At 43.0% G+C, this 25,627-nt stretch overlaps 1 protein-coding gene and 1 long non-coding RNA gene across 3 annotated transcripts in view; one reads left to right on the top strand and one right to left on the bottom strand.

Annotated features, from left to right (window-relative positions):
• Positions 1-19,681, bottom strand: part of PRKG1 (protein kinase cGMP-dependent 1) — a 1,456,334-nt gene extending 1,436,653 nt beyond the window's left edge. Inside the window, exon 1 of one of the 2 annotated variants that reach the window (XM_073596335.1) lies at positions 19,071-19,681. In XM_073596335.1, the coding sequence (XP_073452436.1) occupies positions 19,071-19,342 (272 nt within the window). In that variant the 5' untranslated portion in view covers positions 19,343-19,681. The remainder of the gene's footprint in view (positions 1-19,070) is intronic. The other variant, XM_073596337.1, reaches the window with a different exon arrangement.
• LOC141106005 (uncharacterized) lies at positions 17,347-25,347 on the top strand. The gene is made up of 3 exons (XR_012235676.1): positions 17,347-19,358; positions 19,734-19,932; positions 22,693-25,347. It is a non-coding gene; the product is annotated as an uncharacterized lncRNA (long non-coding RNA).
• The last annotated feature ends 280 nt before the right edge of the window (positions 25,348-25,627 follow it).

Below are 25,627 nucleotides of genomic sequence, written 5' to 3'. Positions count from 1 at the left end.
AATCTGCTCCGACAGATTCATTGAACTAGCCAATCTCCACAATTAGATAATATCCTCTATTTACAGCTCTGGAAATGCACTTTACATTCACTATCCAAAGAGATTTACTTTCATTACAAGTTGTGCTGTGTGCCAAGGCAGATGCCATAGGCATGACATACCCCCACTACAAATGCCACACATTACAAGGAGTATTCTAAGCTATGCCACAATGTATTGTGATACAAAACATATCTTTATATGTACAGATATCTCATCACCGGGTTAATCCAGCGTGTGTATAAAAAGTAATCGCTTTGAGTTCACTTTCAGTTTAAGGAGCGGCTACAAAAAAGAATTTCATTTTCATGTTGCAAATGAATATGGTAACCTAATCACTTGATATTATTTATAATATTGCTATTTTACAAACACTGTCAAAAGCAGAGAACAAACGAGAGGAATACCTTTCTATTCATATCCTTGAAGTGTTATTAAATCATCAGTTTAGGGTTAGTTCACCTTGAACTATTCACAACCTCTCCACCTCTCTGGTCCCTGCTGCATGTACCCTAAATGCACTTAATGCCCCCTGATGACCTCCTCTTCTAGAGTGCCCCCCTTGTGCCTCCTTACATCCTCTTCCAGAGCGCCCCCCTTGTGCCTCTTTACATCCTCTTCCAGAGTGCCCCCCTTGTGTCTCTTTACATCCTCTTCTAGAGTGCCCCCCTTGTGCCTCCTTACATCCTCTTCCAGAGTGCCCCCCTTGTGCCTCCTTACATCCTCTTCCAGAGCGCCCCCCTTGTGCCTCCTTATGTCCTCTTCTTCCAGAGTGCCCCCCTTATACATCCTCCTCCAGAGTGCCCTCATACACATACACTATATTAGCAAAAGTATTAGGACACCTGCCTTTACATGCACATGAACTTTAATGGCATCCCAGTCTTAGTCCGCAGGGTTTTTAATACTGAGTTGGCCCACCCTTTGCAGATATAACAGCTTCAACTCTTCTCGGAAGGCTGTCCACAAAGTTTAGGAGTGTGTCTATGGGAATGTTTGACCATTTTTTCAGAAGTGCATTTGTGAGGTCAGGCACTGATGTGGACCAGAAGGCCTAGCTCACAGCTTCCACTCTAATTCATCCCAAAGGTGTTCTATCGGGTTGAGGTCAGGGCTCTGTGCAGGTCAGTCAAGTTCCTCCACCCCAAACTTGCTCAATAATGTCTTTATGGACCTTGCTTTGTGCACTGGACCAAATCATTTGGTGAAGGGGGGATTATGGTGCAGGGATGTTTTTTATGGTTTGGGCTTGGCCTCTTGGTTCCAGTGAAGGAAACTCTTAAAGGGGTTGTAAACCCTCGTGTGAAAAAAAACTTCTGTCACTGAGCAGCCCCCCCAGCTTTACTCACCTGAGCCCGTTCGTTTCCACACCAGAGACGCGCAAACCCTCCCTGGCCGGGGTCTCGGCTCTGGATTAGATCGGATTGGATAGAGCGAACCCTCTGTGTGACCTCATATTGTGACTCAACCACTCCACACACTTTATTTCCATTGGATGCTGCTACTGGTTAATTCTCTCTTTTGCACCAATCTGGATTAATATATATATATCTTGAAGGTGTTACTTGAGTCTTTGGGGTTGTTTATTAATAATATGTTTCTTTTTTAAAATGTGTTTGTAATACCATGCAAATTTCGATCCATCTATGGCCAGCTTAAAGCTAGGCAGTCACTGCTTGGCTGACAATTTTCCAACAAGGCCACCCACAGCTCAAATTTATCAAAATTCAAGACATGTATGGCCAACTTAAGCATTTCATTCTAAACAATTTCTCCATCAGTGGTGCTCATACCACCAGGAGAGCTTCTGACACATTCAAGAAATCAGGGCTGGGCTGAGGGGTAGGCAGAAAAGGAGTCCACCTTGAGCACTGTCATCAGGAAGGGGACGCCAAAAGAGAGAGACCTGCAACCTATGCTGAAGTACTTCACAGTACGTGGGTAAGGAGGAGACCCTTTGGCCTTTGTGCCTCTTCACTATTTCTCAATATCTTTCTGTCAACAAGATCCTGAATATAAATATCAGTAAATTAATATGTCCATGTGCAACTGGCCTTAGTACCAATCCGGTAAGAAAGTAACATGGGCATTATAGTGGCTAAGTAAATAGCACTTCCACCTAGTAGTACTAGGGTCATAGGTTCAAATCCCAATCACAGCACTACCTGCGTGGAGTGTGTATGTTCTCCTTGTGCTTGCGTGGGTTTCTTCCAGGTGCTCTGGTTTCCTCCCACATTCTAAAGACATGCTGGTAGGTTAATTGACTACTGTCTAAATTGGTCCTAAAATTATATCTATCATATATATATGAATGTGAATTAAGGACCTTAAAATGGTAAGCGCCTTCAGGGCAGGGACTGATGTGAATGTACAATATATATGGAATAAGTGCTGCATAAATGGATGGTGTTATATAAGTACCTATAATGAAACAAATAATAAATTAGTGACTAATGTATATAAAATCAGGTTAGCTACCCGTCTGAAAAACACAACCTTCTTTCAGAGAGTACCCAGATACCTGAGAGAATTGACAAATGAAAAAATTACTTAGGCTCACTCACAACAGGCTTCCTGTAGAAAACTAGAGGAGGGGAGGATACAAGACTAATCACCTTGCTCAATGAAAGAGAGCAGCAGTCTTGATTACAGGAAGCTTGTGAACAGAGAAAATATTTCATACTAGGTTACTGCAAAGATCTGGAAAAGTACACAGGTAAAAAGAATGCCTCTTATAATATTTGCTAATCCTGGAGTTTGGTTTTAATTACCCATTATTTCACACCACACGCATGGAACTGTATTGTCATAAAGATCTATAGCCATATGTGAGCTTAGATGTTAATTCATAGTTGTGGGGATACATTTAGGAACACTGGTAAATTGGCATTCATACATTTCACATCTAGCTTGAAAAACAAAGTTCTCACTCTAAGTAATAAGATTATTCTTACACAGGTACAAAACAATACCATTATGAATGGACAATAATTCAATCTGCTATATTTGTCAATGGGTTCCAATCCCAGGAGGTATTCATAATTTCACTAAAGGCAGCAATATTCCTCATCTTTTATGAGATCAGTTACAGAAACAAATGATAATGAATTTCAGATCCTGAAAATGGTTTTACTACCAAGTACTGCAAATGTTGCTGAGTCACTTGTCTAGGGTATCAGAGGAGTAATTCATGCAGATCTTAAGGATTTTTATCAGATTTTCAATAGTCAGTGCTTAGCTGGCCATAGGCATGCAGATATCTCCCTAAGACCCCTTTCACGACTTGTCCCATGATTTTGTACTGCAAAATCAAATGACAAGTCATTCTCTATGATTTTCAATGACTACCATTCATATTGGCACGACTTTAAGTTGTGCCGACTTCAAAGTAGTCCCTGCACTACTTTGGTCCAACTTCCATGCGAGTTGATGTCCATAGACCTCAATGTTAAACCCTCAAGTAGCATGCAAATCGTACCTGAATAATATAGACACAATTTCAGTATTACTTTGTAAGCACAAGCTGAGAATGGTTAATGCCAAAGTTGTGGAAAAGTCGTACAAAGTAGTACTGCTCCCAAATCATTGTAAAATTGCGCCTGCGAAATTGCGGTAAAATCGCGCGTGTCTGAAGTCACAGAAGTGTGAAAGGGGCCTAACAATGATAGGCAGGGATATATTTGTCCATCCTTGCAGAAACTGCTCCAATGTCAGGACCCTCCATGATTCTTGCCTGATAGTTCATAGCTCCCAACTGTCCCTTATTTCAAGGGACTGTCCCTGATTTGGAACAAAGTCCCTGTATTCCTCTTTCCTTCTCATTTGTCCCTCATTTTGGTCTGATCTATTTAGTTGTATATAAAATGCAATATTTATCTTACCAAAAATGTTTTCCAGTGTTAGACCTTTCATCCAATTTCTAAATGGCTGCAATTGTAAATTTCAAAAGCCAGTATAAAGGAATAGCAGTGGTAGAAAAAACACTCATGGGATTAAGTCATTTTTTTTTGTATAATTCTCCTTTAAGGAGGCGTGGCAGGAGGAGTGTCCTGTGCCTACATACTTTTGCTAATAGGTGTCCCTCGTTCCCATCTCAAAAAAGTTGGGCGGTATGCTTACTGTTAGGCCCCTTTCACACATGCGGACAGTATGTCCGTATTTCATCCATCCGTTTTCGGATGAAATACGGACATACATGCATCCCTATGGGATAGCGGGTGTCAGCGGATGTACATCTGCTAACACCCGATGTTGTCCGGCTCCGCTCTCGTCCGATTCTGCGGACGGAAGAAAATCCTATTTTTCTATCCGTCTGCAGAGCGGATCGGAGGAACACGGACAGACGGTCCGTGTTCCTCCGATCCCCCATAGGGGAGAGCGGAGATCTGACAGGGCGGTCCCTGCACAGTGTGCGGGTCCCGCCCTGTCATCTGCCTGCTCAGCTGGGGAAAACGGAGCGATCCCCGCTGAGCAGCGGATAAACACGGGGCGGATCAACACTGATCCGTCCCGTGTTAAAGGGGCCTTATACTTTCCCCTGCTTCACAAAAGGGGTGGGTCGGCTTGCAAGGAGATTTTACAACAAATTGGAATGTCTCTGTGTGTAATAACCATTCCTCCTACTGTGTGAATGCCCATTATCACTTCCCAAGTAATTTTAAAAATATGGCCTAGTAGTGACATTACTTGAAAATGGCAACATCACATGCAATTTGTTATTTATAATTAATACCAGTATTTCAGAATTTGAAGGGGTTCTAAAGTCAGAAGTTTTTCTATGCATTAAGATAAAAGCTTTTTTTTTTAAATCCTTCCTGATCTCCTGAAGGCATCAGTAAATGTATTTTAAAGTGTGTCTAAAGCCAGAACCTATTTTTTTTTTCTTTTTATTTATTATTATAGATAGATCAATAAATAGTTAAATCTCCTGTTTTTTTTTTTTTGCTATCTATGTGCCATTAGGGAGACTTCCCTTCACTTCCTGCACTATAAACAAGACAGAAAACAAGAAGAAATATCTACAAAATGAGGGATGTCCACTTTCAGGCAGTAGTCACTGCAGCAAGTGTCCCCATTAGGAGATTTCCTCCCTATTTAATGTTTTAGTAGCAACTCAAAATTTTTTATTTTTCCATCACAGTCTTTCGCAGTGATACTGGTCACCAGGACAAATATAGAGGGTGAATCTCCCTAGCAGGGAGACTGATAGAGGTTCTGATCCTTGCCTTTATCCTAACTATATGTGATCTTTTACCACATGCCATCTTCATATGTGAAAACTTCGGCAATTATAGGGTCAAATCTCTGACTAGCTCTTTAAAGCTCCCAAATTTGCTGCAATTCCACTCCCATCCACTAGGGGCTCTTCTTTGATTGGACAGACGAGTCCTGGCTTCCACACAACGATACTTGGCGCTCTTCACCATCACTTGGCTGGAGTGCCGTCAACACAACGCATGCGCAAATCCTACTCATCAGAGGCATTTTTCAACGGGGGGCATTTCTTGATAGAACACCGGCTTTCTCAAAATGGGAGAATAGAACCCCCTTCTGATGGTGTAAAGATCCAGGCTTTCAAGCCCAGATATCTTACCAGAAGAGTTCCTGACAGACTGGGAGTAGGTGTGTTGGTGAATAGGTCTCCTGTATCACAAGCAGGGGTTCTCTGATCACCAGATTACTGGCAAAGGGAATGGAGTGTACTAAAGTACTACAGTAATGTCTGAATGAAATGTGCAGCTAGGCTGTGTGAATAAAATATTTATCTATTACAGGTACTTACAATAGATATAAAAAGTCTACACACCTCTGTTAAAATGTCAGGTTTCTGTGACGTAAAAAGAAAAAGGGACAAAGATAAATCATTTCAAAACTTCTTCCACCTTTAGTCTACGTTTCCACTATTGCGACCCCAAAGTCACGCGATTTAGAATGCGACTTTGAGTGCAGCATTGATCCAACTTTACATTCTCTGGATCAAAGTCGCATCAAAAGTTGCATCAAAGTAGTGCAGGTACTTTTTAAAGTCGCTGATTTTCAAAGTCGCATAGATTTCAGAATGGGTGCCATTGAAATCAATGGGCTGCGACTTGCATGACAAGTCGCACTAGTGAAAACAAAGCCTTAATGTGACCTATAAACTGTATAGCTCAATTGAAAAATAAACTTAAATATTTTAGGGGGGGGGTAAAAAATAAAAAAATAAAATAATGTGGTTGTACAACTGTGCACACCCTTAAACTAATACTTTGTTGAAGTACCTTCTGATTTTATTACAGCACTCAGTCTTTTTGGGTTTGAGTCTAACAGCATGGCACATCGTGATTTGGCAATATTTGCCCACTCTTCTTTGCGAAAACACTCCAAATCTGTCAGATTGCGAGAACATCTCCTGTGCACAGCCCTCTTCAGATCACCCCATACATTTTCAATCGGATTCAGGTCTGGGCTCTGGCTGGACCATTCCAAAACCTAAATTTTCTTCTGGTAAAGCCATTCCTTTGTTGATTTGGATGTATGCTTTGGGCCGTTATGCTGAAAGATGAAGTTAATTTTCATGTTCAGCTTTCTAGCAGAAGCCTGAAGGTTTTGTGCCAATATTGACTGGTATTTGGAACTGTTCGTAATTCCCTCTACCTTGACTAAGGCCCCTGATATTCTGCAAAATGTACAGGAATTGGACTGCTGCGGATTGGGGTAAAGCCATTTTCTCTGATTAATCCCCTTTCCAATTGTTTGGGGTATCCGGAAAAAACCTTGTCCAGAGAAGAAAAGTTGAGCGCTACCATCAGTCCTGTGTCATGCCAACAGTAAAGCATCCTGAGACACTTTCATGTGTGGGGTTGCTTCTCAGCCAAGGGAGTGGGCTCACTTACAATTTTGCCTAAGAACACAGCCATGAATAAAGAATGGTACAAAAACATCCTTCAAGAGCAACTTCTCCCAACCATCCAAGAATAGTTTGGTGAGGAACAATGCCTTTACCAGCATGATGGAGCACCTTGCCATAAGGCAAAAGTGATAACTAAGTGGTTTGGTGAACAGAACATCAAAGTTTTGGGTCTATGGCCAGAAAACTCTTGAGTCCTTAATCCCATTGAGAACTTGTAGTCAATTCTCAAGAGGCGGATGAACAAAAACAGATGGGTTGCCATCTATCAGGATGTGCCCCAGAAGATGATTGACAGCATGCCCGGTGAATTACAGAGGTCTTGAAAAAGAAGGGTCAACACTGCAAATATTGACTCTTTACTTAAACGTAAAGGGGTTGTAAACCCTCAAGGTTATTCTGTATTAAGGTGAAAAACCTTTTGAAGTGCAGCACCCCCCCCCCTCTTACTTACCTGAACCCGATCATTCCATTGACGGGGACGAGCAGAGCAGCTCCAGCTGCTATCTTGGGTCCTCATTGGCTGTATTGATAGCAGCAGGATCATTGGCTCCCACTGCTGTCAATCAAAGCCAGTGACACAGGAGCCGGGGGTGGGGCCGAGTCCTGCTGTCTGTGTCAGTGGCGCAGCAGCAGGACTCGGGAGTGCGCCCATACAAGTGCCCCCAGGGAATGCAGGTCTCTGAGGGGGCACTCGAGAAGAGGAGGAGCCAGGACAAGACCCTTGAACAGAGGAGGTAAGTATGACATGTCTGTTATTTAAAAAAAAAAAAAACGAACCTTTACAACCCCTTTAGACTGGATTCACACCAGTCCGGTGCGAATTCCAGCTCTGTTTTCTCTGTAAAGAGAAAAAACAGCTGTTCAGCGGTTCCTCTCCATTGTAGGTGAGGATCAGCTGAGCAGGGAGAGGGGGGAGGTGTAGTGAGGAGGGGGAGAGAATGCCTGTTCACAACGGAATGCATCTGCAAATCAGATGCGTTCCCATAGAAGAATATGTGCCATCAATTCGCACCGCATTGCCTAGAAAACGCACACGTTTTTTGGGCAATGCGGAGTGAGAATGCAACGCACATATGTGAACCAGATGCATTCAAACTAATAGATTTTAAAATGTTATGCGAATTGGATGAGGTGTAAGCCACATCCAATTCGCATAGGTGTGAACCGGGCCTTAATGTAATCGTCAATAAAAGCCTTTGACACTTATGAAATGCTTGTAATTATACTTCAGCATACCATAGTAACATCTGACAAAAAGATCAAAAAATACTGAAGCAGCAGACTTTGTGAAAATGAATATTTGTGTCATTCTCAAAACTTTTGGCCACAGCTGTATATTGCACATTCACATCAGTCTCTACCCTCAAGGAGCTTACAATCTAAAGTCCCTAAACCATACATACACATACTAGGGCCAATTTAGACAGGAACCAATTAACCTACCAGCATGTCTTTGGAGTGTAAGAGGAAACCGGGGTACCCGGAGGAAACCCACTCAGGCACAGAGGTTCTCCATGCATGTATTGCTGTGGTTGGGATTTGAACCAACAAACCTAATGCTATTAGGTAGAAGTGCTAACCACCTAAAATTGATAATTTTATATATATATATGTGACCTTTTTTTTTTCAATTGCATTGCACCACAACATATGGTAATAATATAATAATAACATTTGCGATGACTAGGTGCATTGGGGTGGCATCACAGCGCATAATGCAGTGTAACACGCTGTCTCATGCAATGCAAAAACGCACGCATTCCCACATTGCGGAGATCTAAATATCCATTCAAAATGCCCAATAACTTTAAAAAGGCACACTCCAGTTAAGTTATATATATATATATATATATATATAGCCATCGCAAATGTTATTATTATATTATTACCATATGTTGTGGTGCAATGCAATTGAAAAAAAAAAGGTCACGTATGTCTATGGTATTTAGGTGCATCAAATGAATGGGCTGTGTCACAGCAACACACAATAATGCGGAAGCTGTATGATTTATTTGATTGAAACATTTGATTTTCACAGCAAACTACACTTCCTCTTTTTTTAGGAAAGGCAAGGTATTGGATGAATGGTTTGTGGAAAATACGAATGATGGTTATTACAGTAATAACATGTGTGATCAGTCAACATCACTCACTTCACTATCTTATCAGAGTGACTACAGATACAGGACAGGTTTGCTGCTAATTGTCTTGTGATGTGTGTATGAGAAGTACCAGCTCTGTTGTGGGTGTCAGTGCTCTTCACCAGGGAATCTAATAGCTGGCTAATTATTAAATGACTCGCCACAAAGTCACAAGCTTCAGCATTGCTACAAACTAGTATATAACCTGTCTATTGCTGCAAGCTACTTATGTGTTACAAAGGTCTTCATTTACTGAAGCTGAACTTAGTGTTACTAAACCCAGAACACTCTTTTCACTATATCTGGTCTCCCACAGTACAAACATGGAAATGCAATTATTTTAGTAAATATAAACTGCTAAATAACTTTTCTCATCAGCATTATATAGCAGTCTTATGACATCTATCAGTGTCTGGTTAAAGCTTGTAGGAGGAGTTTTCACTCTCCTCTGACTATCCTATGAGGCTGCAGGACCCCTGACCCTCTGTCTGGACAGTGCCGATTGGCCCTGTGCTGATCACATGCACTTTCCCAAGAAAAAAAATACAAACTCTCTAGCAATACACCCCAAACTGAGCATGTGCAGCTTGTCCCGTAGCCTTTGTTCTATCAGCAGATAGATTGGGGACAGTAAAAGAAGGGGAGGATCAGAGAAGACAGGATCAAACAGCCTTTATACACAATGCAGAGGATTAACCTCTTAGGTTCCACAGTGAGTATAACAAGCATGCTTTACTGGATATACAGACTGATTTTACTGTGGTGGATTTAGTAACACTTTAAAGAAAATAATTATTTTAAAAACTACTCTTTAAAGCGGTAGTAAACCCCGCTTGGTCATTTTTACCTACAGGTAAGCCTATATTAAGGCTTTCCTGTAAGTTAAATTAATATCTCCTAAATGTGGACCATTTAGGAGATATTCACCCTGCATGCAGCTGCTGATATCCCGGCACATATGCTCTGAAGATCCGGCATACCTTTCCGGAACTTTAGAGCTTTGTGCCAGAAGCGAGGGCTTCCACACGCATGCACGGGAGTGACCTCATTGCAGCTCTGGCCAATCACATAGTCAGAGCTCGCAAACCCGGAAGAAAGATAGGGGGAACATGTCAACCCTGTCAGCGGTGACATTACAGCGCTGGAGGGCTTCCTTCCAAGGTGAGTATTTTATAACGTGCTAGTATGCAATGCATACTAGCATATTATGCCATTGCCTTGCAGGGTCTTTACGTAATTTTTTTGCAACATCCACCGTTTACAACTGCTTTAAAAAAATGGAAGCACCAATTGCAAAAAAAAAATAATCACAAAACCCACCAGTGCAATTTCACAAAATTAAAACTGTTTCTGTGGGGGAGGAAGAAAACTTTTATATCAGAGATCAGGGATATTAGTAAGCAATCAGCTCCTAACTTCAGCTTGTTCAATTAAGCTTTGACAATAAAACCTGGAAGCTGATTGGTTACTATGCACAGCTGCACCAGTTTTTGTAAATCTCCCCCAATGTCTCTAAAGCTCGTCATACACTTTACAGTTTTTTGTACAGTCTACATAAAATTGACAAAATCTATGTAATGAAAGAACCTACCTAAATAATACAATCCACCTGTATCCAATCAGGCAGGCCCTTGCTGTACATAGCTGTTGGTAGATCTTAGGGATATTGTACAGTCAGATTATTGTAATGTGTGCGTTGGGTTTAAAGTGGTTCTAAAGCCTTAAGGTTTTTCACCTATGCATTAAGATGAAAACCCTTCTGTGCTGCAAACCCCCCCCCCCCCAGCCCCCCTTATACTTACCTGAGCCCATGTCAATAAACACAGACAGGAGGGCTCGGAAGCGAGTATGCACAGGCGCCCCCATGGAAAGGGGACCTCAGAAAAAGAGGATCCATGCAAAACCACTGCACAGAGCAGGTAAGTATAACATGTTTGTTAAAAAAACAAAAAACAAAGCTTTAATGTCGCTTTAATAGCTATACACCTGTGAGAGAATATAACAAATTGGGAGCTACATGTGGCTTCTCCTCTTAATCAAATGTTTTCCTTTTTTCCATCAGATTTGTTTCTATTTACCTTTGATTAGTTTGTATTAAAGTGATTGTAAAGTCTATTTTTTTTTCCTTTAAAATAACAAACATGTTATACTTGCCTACTCTGTGTAGTGGTTTTGCACAGAGCAGCCCTGATCCTTCTCTTCTCGGGTCCCTCTTCAGCGCTCCTCCCTCCTGTTGGGTGCCCGCACAGCAAACAGCTTGCCATGGAGGTACCCGAGCCGCAGCTCCCTGTGTCCAATCAGACAGCAAGCAGCCCCTTTTTTCTCCTTATTGGCTCAATGACATTGACAGCAGCGGGAGCCAATGGCGCTGCGCTACTGTCTCAGCCAATGAGGAGGGAGAGTCCCGGACAGCCGAGTTTCTCGTGCAACATCTATAGATCTAGATGGGGCTCAGGTAAGTATTAGGGGGGCTGCTGCACACAGGTTTTTTATCTTAATGCACAGAATGCATTAAGATTAAAAAAACTTCTGCCTTTACAACTACTTTAAATCGGTTGTATACCCTGCTTTCACATTTTTACCTACAGGTAAGCCTATAATAAGGCTTACTTGTAGGTAGAATTAATATCTCCTAAACCTGTAAGGTTTAGGAGATATTTACCCTGCATGCAGCCACTTACGCATGCGCTCTGAAGGTCCGGCGGATGCCGCTGGAAAATCAGAGCTCCTTGCCGGAAAGAGTGACGTCATCGTGGCCCCGGCCACTCACAGTGCCGGAGCCGCGAACCAGGAAGAAACGCAGAGGGAACATGTCAGGTCCCTCAGCGGTGACCGGGAGGCAATGCTGGCACTGCGTTCTAAGGTAAGTATTTCATAATGAGTTAGTATGCGGTGCATTCTAGCTCATTATGCCTTTGCCTTACAGTTTTTTTTTTTGCGGGCATACAACCACTTTAATGTGTTCCTTTCCTACCCTTTTGTCTGTGTGTTTATATTTGCATGTACCTTTTCACTTTTGGTTATTTTTTACTAGTTATATAACTGGTAAACAACAGGAATCTCACAGGAATGTGCAGCACGCTGGTGTACGATTCACATGTGGTGCAGGGTGGTGCGATTTTAGCTCTCACTGGACCGCAAAAGTAATGCATACGGTACTTTAAAAAACGCAATGCAACTGGACCACATGGTACTTTTGTATCCAGTGCAGGCAAACGCACTGTGTTTGCAACCTGCCTTTGGGGTGTTGTTAAGTTAACAATGAAACACTCTGCAGATCGCAACTGCAGTGAGTTTTGTATGCGGTGTGGGAAATGTGCATGAAATGCACGTTTCTCGCACCGCGTTTTGGTGTGAACAGCTTAATGCCTTTATGAAAGGGACAGATCGCAGAAAAAAGTGCATTTTATACAAGTTATGCTTCAATAGTCCTAGATACTATTGGGGGTTCCCTTTAAGGCTAGGTTCACACTTTTGCATCTGCTTTTTTTTTATGAGACTTTTAGCGCATTCTTGAGGTCGGGTTCACATATGTCCGGCCGTGGGTTCATGCCTGCGTCCCTGTTCACTAGTTCAGGTACAAATTTGTTCCCAATTTTTGCCAGAACTCGCACCTGAATCGGACCCAAAAGGCACACAGGACCCTTTTTGAATGTGGACCAGGGCCGCTCCTAGACATGTGTGAACTGTCTTCCTCCATTAAGAGCAAGGGAAGCCTGCAACCAATTTGTATATATGTGAACCCAGTCTAAATTTACATTTCAATGCACATTCACTTGCATGCATCTTTTTTTTTACCCAATAAAAAAGTCAAAGAGGTTGCTATGGGGTGGGGGATTGTTATCCTGTACTAAAATGCAAAAAAATGCATATTACATACTTTTTATTGTATACTGCCACTGAAGTCTCCTTTCCACCTTGATGCTCCAAAAGCACACCTGTACTATTTTCCCAACCCATGGCAGCACACAGGTCTGAATGGCCCCATAAAAAGAAATGGCAATCCTCTTATTCATTAACACACGTTGGGCGTGTGACCGGTGGCCTATCTATGGTGTGAGTTACCAATAAAGGACATTAGTGTGTCGTTTTAGGAGAAAAGAGTGCATGGTTTACCTAGCACTCCAGTCCTGGAACATACGCCCTGGGGAGTACAAATAGATTGACTTCATGATCAAACCATCTGTTCACATATAAGTACCCCCCACCAAAAAAAAAACACTGATCTGAAAGACATACAAGCTGACAAAGTCTGGCCTGGGGCACAAAACTGGAAGGCACTGTAAAGGGAACCGTTCGGTCAGCCAGCCCCATAAGACGAACGAATGCATCTGGCTCTGGCAGAGCAGCCTCTGAGAAATCCACAGTAAGGATGATAGTGCAGGATTCGCCCTTTTTCGTCAGGAGATCAGGACAAGCACAATTTCAGTTATATTACATCACCGCGTGGCAAGAACCAAAAATTGCTCTGAAGTTTTCACATTGCCTGGTGTCATCGGCCTGAATAAATAGGGGCATTCTGTGCCAGACAAAATAGACTGAAGTGGGAGTGGAGCGGTACGGAACAGAATCCCAAGTTGTCACACTTTAAAATAATCCGATCCAGCCATGATCACCTCAAGGGTACACGGCCCTGAATATCACGCCACCCCCTGACCTTTTTGTGACCACATCTTTACTATTTAAGACAGGATGCGTCTATATTAGACCTCTCGCTCCAATCACGCTCCGCTGGCCTTTGTCGTTGCCACTACTTAAAAACCAACAACTGTTCACTATTTTAACACGCGTCCACATTCCGGTTATATTTTGCATGTCTGTTTGAATACAGAGCTTTCTCCTTATGGAAATGTGATCAGGGGTTAAGCTGTATTTTGGGACTTTTTTTTTTCAGGTTGTAAATAAGCTGCACAGTGATGACTATCAGCATGGGAATGGGGGGGAGGGGGCGGCTATGCTAGTTAAAACTAAATGTATATCCCACAAGCAAAAAGATCTAAGACCCTGTCATTAGCTGTAAATATCTGAGCTTTAGTGTGTTAACCCATTAAGGGGCTTATTCACCAAACAAGGCAAAGACCAACAGTAGGCCAATAATCATTTATGGATTGAATATTAGTACACATAAAGCTGTGTACTGCACTGTGCAAATCATCCCACTACAAAGGTATGACGTACAGCAGAGTAAAGCCTATGCAGGTGCAACGGTGAGCATGTGTTTTTGCACATTTTAATGCATCACATTTAGGGTTGCCACCTCATCCCTTTGAACCCGAACACATATGAATTACACAGGTTCTGAGACTAATTTAATGCAGATAAGGCACCAAGTGAGTTTAATTACCACCTTAATCAGCCACAGTACCTGTGTAATTAATATGTGTTCAGTTTTAAAGGGATGAGGTGGAAACCCTAATCGCGTTTGGGGCAGTTCATTTATTTCATTAGAATTGCAGAAAAGAAGTGCAGGCACATTTTTTTTTCTTACCTAGACTACACCAAAACACTTGATACTTTGTTACCATGTGTATTAGGCCTCATGCACATTGAGCATTTGCTCAGCTCCTCTAAACACCCTTTTTTCTGGCAGAAAAAAAGATGCCTAAAAACCACTGTATTGCACATGTGCTTATGCAGGTTTGTATTTGTTTATTTGCGTCTGGGCATTTGGTATTATTGAATAGTAATTACTCTGGCCATTAGAATGCATTAACACAAAAATGTGCCTAAACGCTTCTCGCGTTATTGCACGCGTATGTGCGTTTATGCATATACATGCATTTTTTTTCTGCCCAAATGCTCCTCTCCTGAATGTTTTTTTTTTTTTTTCACACTAAAGGCTCCTTTTCTAAAATGCCTGTAAACGCCTATGTGTTCATGGACACATAGGCAAACATACAGGTGTATTTATAGGCTAAAAAATTCAACGCCAGACTCCTGTGAAAGTGGCGTTTTTTTCTGCCCAGTGTACATGAGGCCTCATGTGCAGTTTCTCACTCACATTAGCTAGATGCCTTGGGGTGCCATTAAGACTTAATGGCACTGCAGCATGCCTGGAAAAAAGCATGCATGTTTTTTAGCGCTGCAGGAATGTGAACAATTTTGCTTGTGTTCCTGCATCACACAAATGTGAAGGGAACCTTAGGCTGATGACCCACAAGTGATTTCTTTTAAAATAGATAAATCACTGCTACAGATCACTAATGCCAGCAATAAACAGTTATTTGTAGCTAGCGATTTAATCACTGGCGATTTGCTGCAACATTGCGTTGCTCTCTGCTATAAATCCCCTTCCTTCAGCATTAAGTTACCAAGCATAGTGATTTTACAGAAAAGCATTAAAGTGGAATTAAATTCAAATTTTTTAATACTGCCGACAGGTAGGGTTTTAAATGACAGACGAGACCCCATTGGTCATAAATGGTTTCCCCAGTCTTTCAGTGGCAGTGTAAACTGAACTGTGCATGCGCAGCTCAGCGTACGCTTAAGGCAACACTCTGTGCCACGATGAAGTGACTGGAGTGCGCATGCACAGGAATGGGCCATTCAAGAGGCTAATAAATTGGACCAAGAAAGAAGACCAGGAGAAGATGGAAGCATCCAGGATCAATTCCCCCATCCATTCATTTGATGTGGATGAGAATCCTTCCCGCTGAGCTATTGTATTTTGACAGTGAGGAGACTTACCATCAGAATAGGCTGATCAGCATTGCAGACTATAGCCGGCAGCACTGATTGAGCAGAAAAAATCTGACCAGAAAAAAATCTGACCAGGTGCTTGTAAAGAACTCCATCCACGATCAACATCTGTACAACCTCCCTGCTCATACATGGATTGAAATTCAGTCGGCCTCTGCTAAATATCACTCCATGTATGACCTGCTTAATGGTATAAGGTGCCAAACTAGCCTGAGATAATATGGAATGTAACATAACTCTTAAAAATTTAGATCTAAAATCACCCTAAGCTAGTCATACAATCTCTCAAACTATGTAATATAAGGACAAATCTAAACAGTCCTTTACTTAGCATAGGCCCTTTTACTACATAGTTGATGGTAGATCTAAAGGGACCTATACAATTAGACTGTATAATATATGATCAGCCTTAAGCTAGTCATACACCATACAATCTGATTGTCCAACTTCAGTACAATCTCATTTTTATTTACCAGAACTATTTGATAGGAGGACACACCTAACAATTCAATTTGTACCCAATCAGGCATGCCCTTGCAGTACATAATTGATGGTAGTAGGCCTAAAGGGGATTGTACAATCAGACTGTATTGTCTACGGTCAGTCTATAACCGGCCATATACTATCACACTATCTATGAACAATATCCTTTAGCTTTACCAAACATATGTAATACGAGGTCAAACCAAAACGATTCAATCAATAATTATTCAGTCGGGCAGGCTCTTGCATTATATAGTTGAAGGTAGAGCTAAGCCCTGGTTAACTTTGGTGCGATTTGACATGCAATTCGACATGACAAATTGGCGGCAATTGCACCATCCTAATCGGTGCGACGCTGCACCGATTTCAAAAAAGTAGTTTCTGTACTACCTTTTGGGGGTGCACAGATTTCCATTGACATCTGTGCAGAAACTCACACAGATGTCTGTGAAATGGCAGCCAAAATCGGGACTGACAAGCGGGAGTAAAATCGTATGAGTTCAACTGAACTCGCACGGCTTCATTCCCGCAGCTCAGTGTGAACCTGAGCTTCATGAGATTGTATAATCAGATTGATTGCCTATGGTGCCCATACACATTACAATCCAATTGTACGTTCCCAAGTACCCAAACTAAGTAATGCAAGGACAAACCTATACAATCCATTTTTTTTTCTTCTTGCACAGACCCTTACATGGCATAGTTGTCAGTAGACCTGGAGAAAATTGAAAAATCAGATTGTCTAGTATAGTGTATGGTTAGCTTTAGTCTTTTTTGCCACAAACAAAATGCATAGGTTGGCATTGCTGAGCCCCTTCTGAAAATGCTGACTGTCGTGCTGATCCTCCAGCTTTCCAAACTTTCCGAGTCTGAACTAGTAGCGCCTCCATTGTATTGATTTTAGTTCTGGGCTGGGGACTCAAGACTGAGGATTAGCATGACCGCACTTTCAGAAGGATGGTCTAGTTCATGCTACACAGCAATGGTAGCCCACTTATTTATGACATGACAGGTGTCCTTTATTGCGGTATTCTTTCCAGTAAGCAGGAGGTTGTCCTGGACAGGGTTACCTTCCCAATAGTGACAGCTAAGCAGCTGGTCTTGTTAACCCTTCATGCCTCCTGTCTGCCCCATTTCTAGTTGCATCATCCATCTATCCCAACCATGACTTGCGGAACCTCTTTATTGGTTCTTTTGAGTTTGTTATAAAAAATAAAAAAAAAGTATTGCCATGGGAACAGAGAGACACAGTAATGTTGTCACCATCCCTTATAGCTGCCTCTCATTCTTGTCCTCTTTTGAAGTGTGCAGATCTGATGAGCAGTGTATGCAGCAGAGGGAGGGGAAGGAGATCTGGCTAATGGGATATTAAATATCCTGAAACATGCATTTTCAGCCATGTACTTGCAGCTTCTAAAAGCCAATAATGCTCTGGACTTCCTCTGTTTAATTTCCAAAGGGGGCTTAAATGACAGATGAGATCGATGCTACTTTACCATTGTCTGTGGCTCAATTACATCTCCTTAAAGGAATATCCCTGCAGAAGATACAGTGGGAAAAAAAACCTACAGCTACTAACTGTTCATGATTGCTCTGACTGTCACACAGGAAAGTAGGTGGAACTTTACTACAGGAAGTGTCAAAGTTTTCACTGTCACCTTCTAGGGCTCTTTAATCTCCTTTGGCACTGATGGAGTTATCTGCTTAGACCTGGAAATCAGCAAATTCTTTACTAACTAAATGTTTTGTGAACCTTGGATGTGCCCATCACTTCTATAACCCACCATGAGCACTCTGCAAATGAACTCAGTCACCTCTGACAGGGCTTGTAAAGATCAGGAGAAAAATGGGAAGGCTGGCAGCAGAGAGATCTATGCGGGCACAGCCAGGAAATCTATGTAGCTACAGCCAGGAGACCTAGGTGGGCACATCCGGGACATCTAGAAGGGCACAGCCAGGAGATCTAGGTGGGCACAGCCAGGACATCTAGGGGAAACAGCCAAGAAATCTATGTAGCTACATCCAGGAGATTTAGGTGGGCGCATCCAGGAGGGCACAGCCAGGAGATCTAGGTGGGCACAGACAGGACATCTAGGAGGGCACAGACAGGAGACCTAGGTGGGCACAGACAGGAGATCTAGGGGGCAAAGACAGGAGATCTAGGGGGCACTGACAGGAGATCTAAGTAGCTACAGCCAGGAGATCTAGGTGGGCAGAGCCAGGAGATCTAGGTGGGCACAGCCAGGACATCAATGGGGGCACATGTAACTACATCCAGGAGATCTAGGTGGGCACATCCAGGAGATCTATATAGATTCAGCCAAAAGATCTGGCTGGGTCTATGTAGGCTCATCCAAGGAATCTTTGCATGCCCAGTTAGGCAAGCAGGAGCTTTGTCTGTGCTCAGTCAGGAGCTCTATGTGTGCCCTGACAGGATATTATGTAGGTACAGCCAAGGAATCTATGGAGGCAGGGATCAGACAGGAGTTCTATGTAGACAGGGCCAGGAGAATTATGTATGTACAGCCAAGAGATCCAAGTGGGCACAGTCAGGAGATCTATGATAGCACAACCAGGAGATCTATGATGGCACAACCAGGAGATCTCTGATGGCACAACCAGGAGATGTATGTAGGCACAACCAGGAGATCTATGTATGGCCAGCTAGAAGATTTATGTTGGTACAACCAGAAGATCTATGCAAGCACAAACCGGAGATCTATGTAAGCACAACCAGCAGATACATGTAGGCACATCCAGCAGATCTATGTGTGCCCAGCCAGCAGATCTATGTATGTCCAGACGGGGAGTCCTACCTGTCAGACTTGGTGAACTTCTTAAACGATTGCCTGGTGAGGTCATGGTAGGATCTAAAGCTGTGAGATTCGGCAGAAATGCCCTGAGCCCTGGTGGTCCTTGGTCCCATCTGGGTGCTGGTGGGCACTGCCAGGACAGACTGGTACTTGTGTAGTTTCCTTTTCAGTTCCTGGATCTCCTCTTCTTTATCCAACAAGCGGTCCTCCAGATCCCGGATCCTCTCCTCCTTCAGCATCAGGATCTTGGCGAAGTCCTCTTCCAGGTCACTCATGGTAGAAGTTGGAGCGGTAAGTAGTCCCAGTCCGGGTGAATGGTGGAGAAGTTTGTGGTGTGATGTGGATGGAGCTGGGAGGAGGGAGATCAGTATGAGAGCTCCAGAGGAGGATGAGGAGTGCTAATCCACCACTGACCCTTCTGGGAATCGCTGATTAGCTTTCATTGAGAAACCAATTAGAGCCGCCTCGCCTTCCCTCTAGGATCAGTCCATAGAAAGCACAGATCGGACGTGTGATCATCCCACCGACACCATCATCATCATCATCATCCTCCTCACCACACTCCGCACAGCTCCCAGCCCGGCTCCTGCCCTGACATAGGAACAATTAGTCTGTGATGGGAGGGGGGCTCTGTAACCGGATCCTAACAAAACTCTTCTTCTACAGAAGATCCTCCACACATGGACGAGGGGCCCTGAGAGCACACACTGTCCGGGGCCACCGACAACGAGCCATGGAAGGGAGGAGGGATGTATAGGATTGTGTAGATGGGACATCGGGCACACATCGGGGACACTCCGGACTTCTTCTACAGGACATGTCCATGTGTGTTCTGTGATCGGGGACACACAGAGGTGACAGCCAGGTAAGTCTGTCCTACACACCGACCTTCTATGTCATTTATTCGGTATGACTCTGATCGCTGAACACTGAGGACAGAAATATGGGAGCTGGAACTTATAGAGGGCTGTCATCCTTATCCTTACTACTGACCGATCCAGGACTGACATCTTGATCTATACTACTGACCGATCCAGGACTGATATCCTCATCCTTACTACTGACCGATCCAGGACTGACATCCTCATCCTTACTACTGACATATCCAGGACTGACATCCTCATCCTTACTACTGACCGATCCAGGACTGACATCCTCATCCTTACTACTGACATATCCAGGACTGACATCCTCATCCTTACTACTGACCGATCCAGGACTGACATCCTCATCCTTGCTACTGACCGATCCAGGACAGGCATGCTCCAGGATTTATAGATATAGGTGACTGATATCCTCATCCTTACTACTCACTGATCCAGGACAAGTGTGCTCCAGGACTGACATCCTTATCCTCACTACTACTGATTGATCTAGGACAAGCATACTGGAGAATTTATAGATTCTGACTGATCCAGGACAAGCATGCTCCATGAGATATATATATATATATATATATATATATATATATATATATATATATCTAATGACCAACATCCTTACCACTGACTGAATCCAGGACTGACATCCTCATCCTTACCACTGACTGATCCAGGGCAAGCATGTGTCAGGATTTATTTTATAGATATGACTGACATCCTCATCCTTACTACTGACTGATTCAAGACAGGAATGCTCCAGGACTAACATTCTTATCCTCACTATTACTTCTATTACTAACTGATCTAGGACAAGCATGCTCCAGGATTTGTAGATATAGTATACAGGTATATGACTGACATCCTCACTTTACTACTGACTGCTCCAGGACTGATATCCTCACTACAGACTGATCCAGGACAAGTGTGCTCCGGGATTGACATCCTCATCCACAGTACAGATTGATCCAGGATGAGCATGGTCTAGGACGACATCCTTATCAAGGACAAACATGATCCAGGATTTATAGATGACTGACATTATCATCCTCTTTTTGTTTTGTTTTTTACTGGCTGGACCAGGACAAACATACTTTAGGACTGACCTCTATATCCCCACTACAGACTGATCCAGGACAAGCATCCTCCAAGCCTGACATCACCATACTCAGGACTGCCATTCCCATCCTCACATTGCTACAGACTAATCCAGAACAACATACTCCAGGACTGACATCTTCACTTCTCTACTGATCCAGAACAAAAATGCTTCGGGACTGGCATTCTCATCCTTACTTCACTGCAAACTGACTCAGAACAAACATGCTTCAGAACTGATATCCTCACTTTACTACAGACTGAGCAAAGAACAAGCATGGTTCAGGACTGACATCCTCACCTTACTACAGACTGACCAAGGAACAAGCATGGTTCAGGACTGACATCCTCACCAAGGAACAAGCATGGTTCAGGACTGACATCCTCACCTTACTACAGACTGACCAAGGAACAAGCATGGTTCAGGACTGACATCCTCACCAAGGAACAAGCATGGTTCAGGACTGACATCCTCACCTTACTACAGACTGACCAAGGAACAAGCATGGTTCAGGACTGACATCCTCACCAAGGAACAAGCATGGTTCAGGACTGACATCCTCACCTTACTACAGACTGACCAAGGAACAAGCATGGTTCAGGACTGACATCCTCACCAAGGAACAAGCATGGTTCAGGACTGACATCCTCACCTTACTACAGACTGACCAAGGAACAAGCATGGTTCAGGACTGACATCCTCACCAAGGAACAAGCATGGTTCAGGACTGACATCCTCACCTTACTACAGACTGACCAAGGAACAAGCATGGTTCAGGACTGACATCCTCACCAAGGAACAAGCATGGTTCAGGACTGACATCCTCACCTTACTACAGACTGACCAAGGAACAAGCATGGTTCAGGACTGACATCCTCACCAAGGAACAAGCATGGTTCAGGACTGACATCCTCACCTTACTACAGACTGACCAAGAAACATGCATGGTTCAGGACTGACATCCTCACTTTACTACAGACTGACCAAGGAACAAGCATGGTTCAGGACTGACATCCTCACCAAGGAACAAGCATGGTTCAGGACTGACATCCTCACCTTACTACAGACTGACCAAGGAACAAGCATGGTTCAGGACTGACATCCTCACTTTACTACAGACTGACCAAGGAACAAGCATGGTTCAGGACTGACATCCTCACCAAGGAACAAGCATGGTTCAGGACTGACATCCTCACTTTGCTACTGACCGACCCAAAACAAGCAATACTCCAGGACTGATATCTTCATCCTCACTTCACTGTCCAGTGAGCTGGCTCAGAACAGGCAATGCTCCAGGACTGAAATTGCGCTACCTATTGAGTCACTGACTCAGAGCAAGTGTACAGGACAGTAGTTTACTATCCAAGCTTCAGAGGCTGCACATGTTAGTGACTCGGGCTTGTGAAGGTAGGATCAGGATGACAGCAATAGAATATATACCTTTAACAAAGCACTGTAGAAATGGCAGAGCCCATATGTCTTCACAGTTTGACTTTAAAACAGAAGAAGGCCTGGGGCAAAGATTACTACAGGGGCCTTTGTAAAACATTGAAAGCTCAAGTTAATCTGTATAAAATGCTCTGTTAGAATGATTTTCTCATTCAATAGTCACTCTGCTTTGTCTTTCTGTCCTTGTTCTTTTTATCAGATCCTGCTGGTAGCCATGTGTGATCTGTCCATATGTGGGGCCCCCATGATGACTGCTGGAATGACCCCAACCTGACAGGACAACACAGTTCAGGTTAAATAAAGCTCTGGATAGAAGAAGTGTTACTTTCCTTTTACATTAAGCCTACCAGTGCAAACATTGATTTAAAGTGTAAGCTCCTAGGCACATTTCCATCACTAAATATAGGACACAATAGGGTTGCTGTAAAACTGGAGCGTGGAAAACCTGGTGCAGCTGTGCATGGCAGCCAATCAGCTTCCAGATTTTTGTTGTCAAAGCTCTATTGAACAAGCTGAAGTTAGAAGCTGATTGCCTACCAGGCAGAGCTGCACCAGATTTTGCACTCTCCAGTTTGAGTAAATCAACCCGATGTATCACAACAAGATATTAATTTGGGTATTTATATTATGAGCTGGTCTCACAGGGTAGTTTCACACCAATGCATAGTAGTAAGCCTAGGTTCACATTGGTACGATTTTGCATGCGATTTGACATGTCAAATCGGTGGCTATTGCCGGTAATGGCGCCACACCGATTCCCAAAAGTAGTTCCTGTACTACTTTTGGCAACTTTGGGAGGCTTTTGTATAGACATCTGTGCAGGAACCCGTACAGATGTCTGTCAAATTGTCCCCGAATTCGGACTGTATTGCCGGGTTTAAATCGTACGCGTTCAGCTGAACTCGCACGTTTTCTAACCTGCAGCAATGTGAACCTGGGCTAAAGGGCAGTAGTGCATTCTACCATGTGTTAGCGCAACATGCTACACTTTTTGTGGAGCTTTGTGATGCCAATTAGAATGGTAGTCCAACGCATATGCACCTACACATGTTCCAAAAAATGCTGGAGGGATGCATGTTGATGTCTGATGCTGTTGGAAGTCCATTTTTATTGAACAGGCTGCTTTAATGCATGTTAACACACAAAATACTTCACATCAACGCCTGTCTGGTAAAGCATCTGATTAGTCTGGTATAGTAATGGGTATCTTATATTTTAGATCTGTACTACTACCTATTACTGCTATTACACCACTTGCTTCCTAGAGTAAAGCTGGCTATACATTATACAATTTTCTTATTCAATTTCCTTTAGATTTACCTTCAACTATGTAGTGCAAGGATCTGCCTGATTGCATACATATCGAAAGTGTTCAGGTTTGACCTCATAATATATGGTTTTGGTAAATCTAAAAGAAAATTGTATAATGTATGGCCAGCCTTATGCGGGGGAGGGGGGGGCTAAGGAATGAGCTCGTTATGGCTTATTATACAGAGGTGGCAGTTCTTAGGTCCCTCTAAAAATCAATCTGCATTGGATTGCTTTTCACAGGGTGGTTGATATGTTCCTTCCTTGGCACCTGTTTTAACCTTTAAAAGGCTGCACCACCATGGTACAACCACAGGCACTGTCTGTGGTTGCAGGATGGTTTCTGCATGGCCCCATTCACTTGAATGGGTCATATTTGGCAACAGTTATGCCAACAGGGAATCCAGCCTAAAGGGGTTAGTCGGGGGTAATATAACCACTTCTCAACCATATATTTTTACCATCCCCTGACTGCAAGCGTAAGCAAGCCCTATTATTGTATTATTATTTTCAATAAAATTGATTTTAAACAATAAGAACCCATTTCATAAATCAAAGACTAATCAACACAACGGGCACAGTACAGGGGTGAAGGCGGGAGGGCACAGTACAGGGGTGAAGGCGGGAGGGCACACTACGGGTTTGAAGATGCTGCTTTGGACACGGCCATCGTAGGGCAGCTTAGTAAAAAAGCGTGCCTGACAAATCCGGGACAGTTGGCGAATATGATGTAATGCAATACTATCATGGGGCTCTCATTAACCTGGGGCCCCTGGGCACTGCCCAGGAGTGCCCATGCATTAAGACAGCCCTGGTCTGATCCAGATCACTGGTATCTGAATTAGGACAAGGCCAGCTTTTTTATTTACTTTCACTCCTATCTGTTTACTAATACATTGTTCAGTTGTGCAATAAAAAGTTTTTCTGTTATATCTCTGATATGTGTCACATCCAAATCTGCTGTGATTGTTGAGAATTGTTTATTAAAAAATCCCAACATAACAATCAACAAACTGCGTTCTTTGTGTCCTTTGATTTGTTTTAAGTTGTTTTTAGTGCCCCTATATCAGATATGACGTAAGCAGTTTTTTCAGAATTGCGAAAGTGTGTCTTTGCTGCGGATATGGGATCCAGTGCAGCTTTCCACATGTGAACGGCAGATCCTCACGCAGAGAGTGACATCTTGTGTTCAGATATATTAGTGACAAGACAAAGTAGAGAAAATGATTTGCTTTTGAGACTTTTAATCCCAGGAGGTTTTTTTTTTTAGAAGACCTTTGTGATTCATAGACACCAAATTTGGTTCCTGAATTATTACTCCCGAAACTTCCCAGGCATGTCCATGAACTGCACATTATTGCATTTGGCAAAAGAAACTTAGGCAATTAACTGTATTATGTAAAGGAAACTACAAGCTTCCCAAAAGCTGAAGAACTACATATTCTAGGATCCATCGCCTCAAGTACTTGGAAACCCCACATGAATGACATTCATTTTTTTAAAGTACTACTTATCGTAAGCAATTGCAGTGTTTCACCTTTTTCCATCGGCCTCATGCCCACCAAGGCGTTTAGGAGCTGTAAGTGGTATAGGCGTTTTTAAGCTCCAAAAAAAAACCCAGGACCAGCTTGTTCTGAGGCTCCAGCACTAGAGCTGTAAAAACGCCAGACGCCGGTAAAAGGGGTTAAATGTCTCCATTCAAAATCAATAGTTCCCTATGGGAGCCCATTGATTTGAATAGAAGTTGCACCAGAAGTCGGATCAAGATGATCCAACTTGCGCTGCGACTTGTGTGCTGAAAATCTTGAAGGGGAAAATGTAAAAAG

The sequence above is a fragment of the Aquarana catesbeiana genome, linkage group LG08 (genome assembly GCF_042186555.1).
Source record: "Aquarana catesbeiana isolate 2022-GZ linkage group LG08, ASM4218655v1, whole genome shotgun sequence".
Taxonomy (NCBI): Eukaryota; Metazoa; Chordata; class Amphibia; order Anura; family Ranidae; genus Aquarana; species Aquarana catesbeiana.
This window is presented reverse-complemented; position numbering and strand designations above follow the sequence as displayed.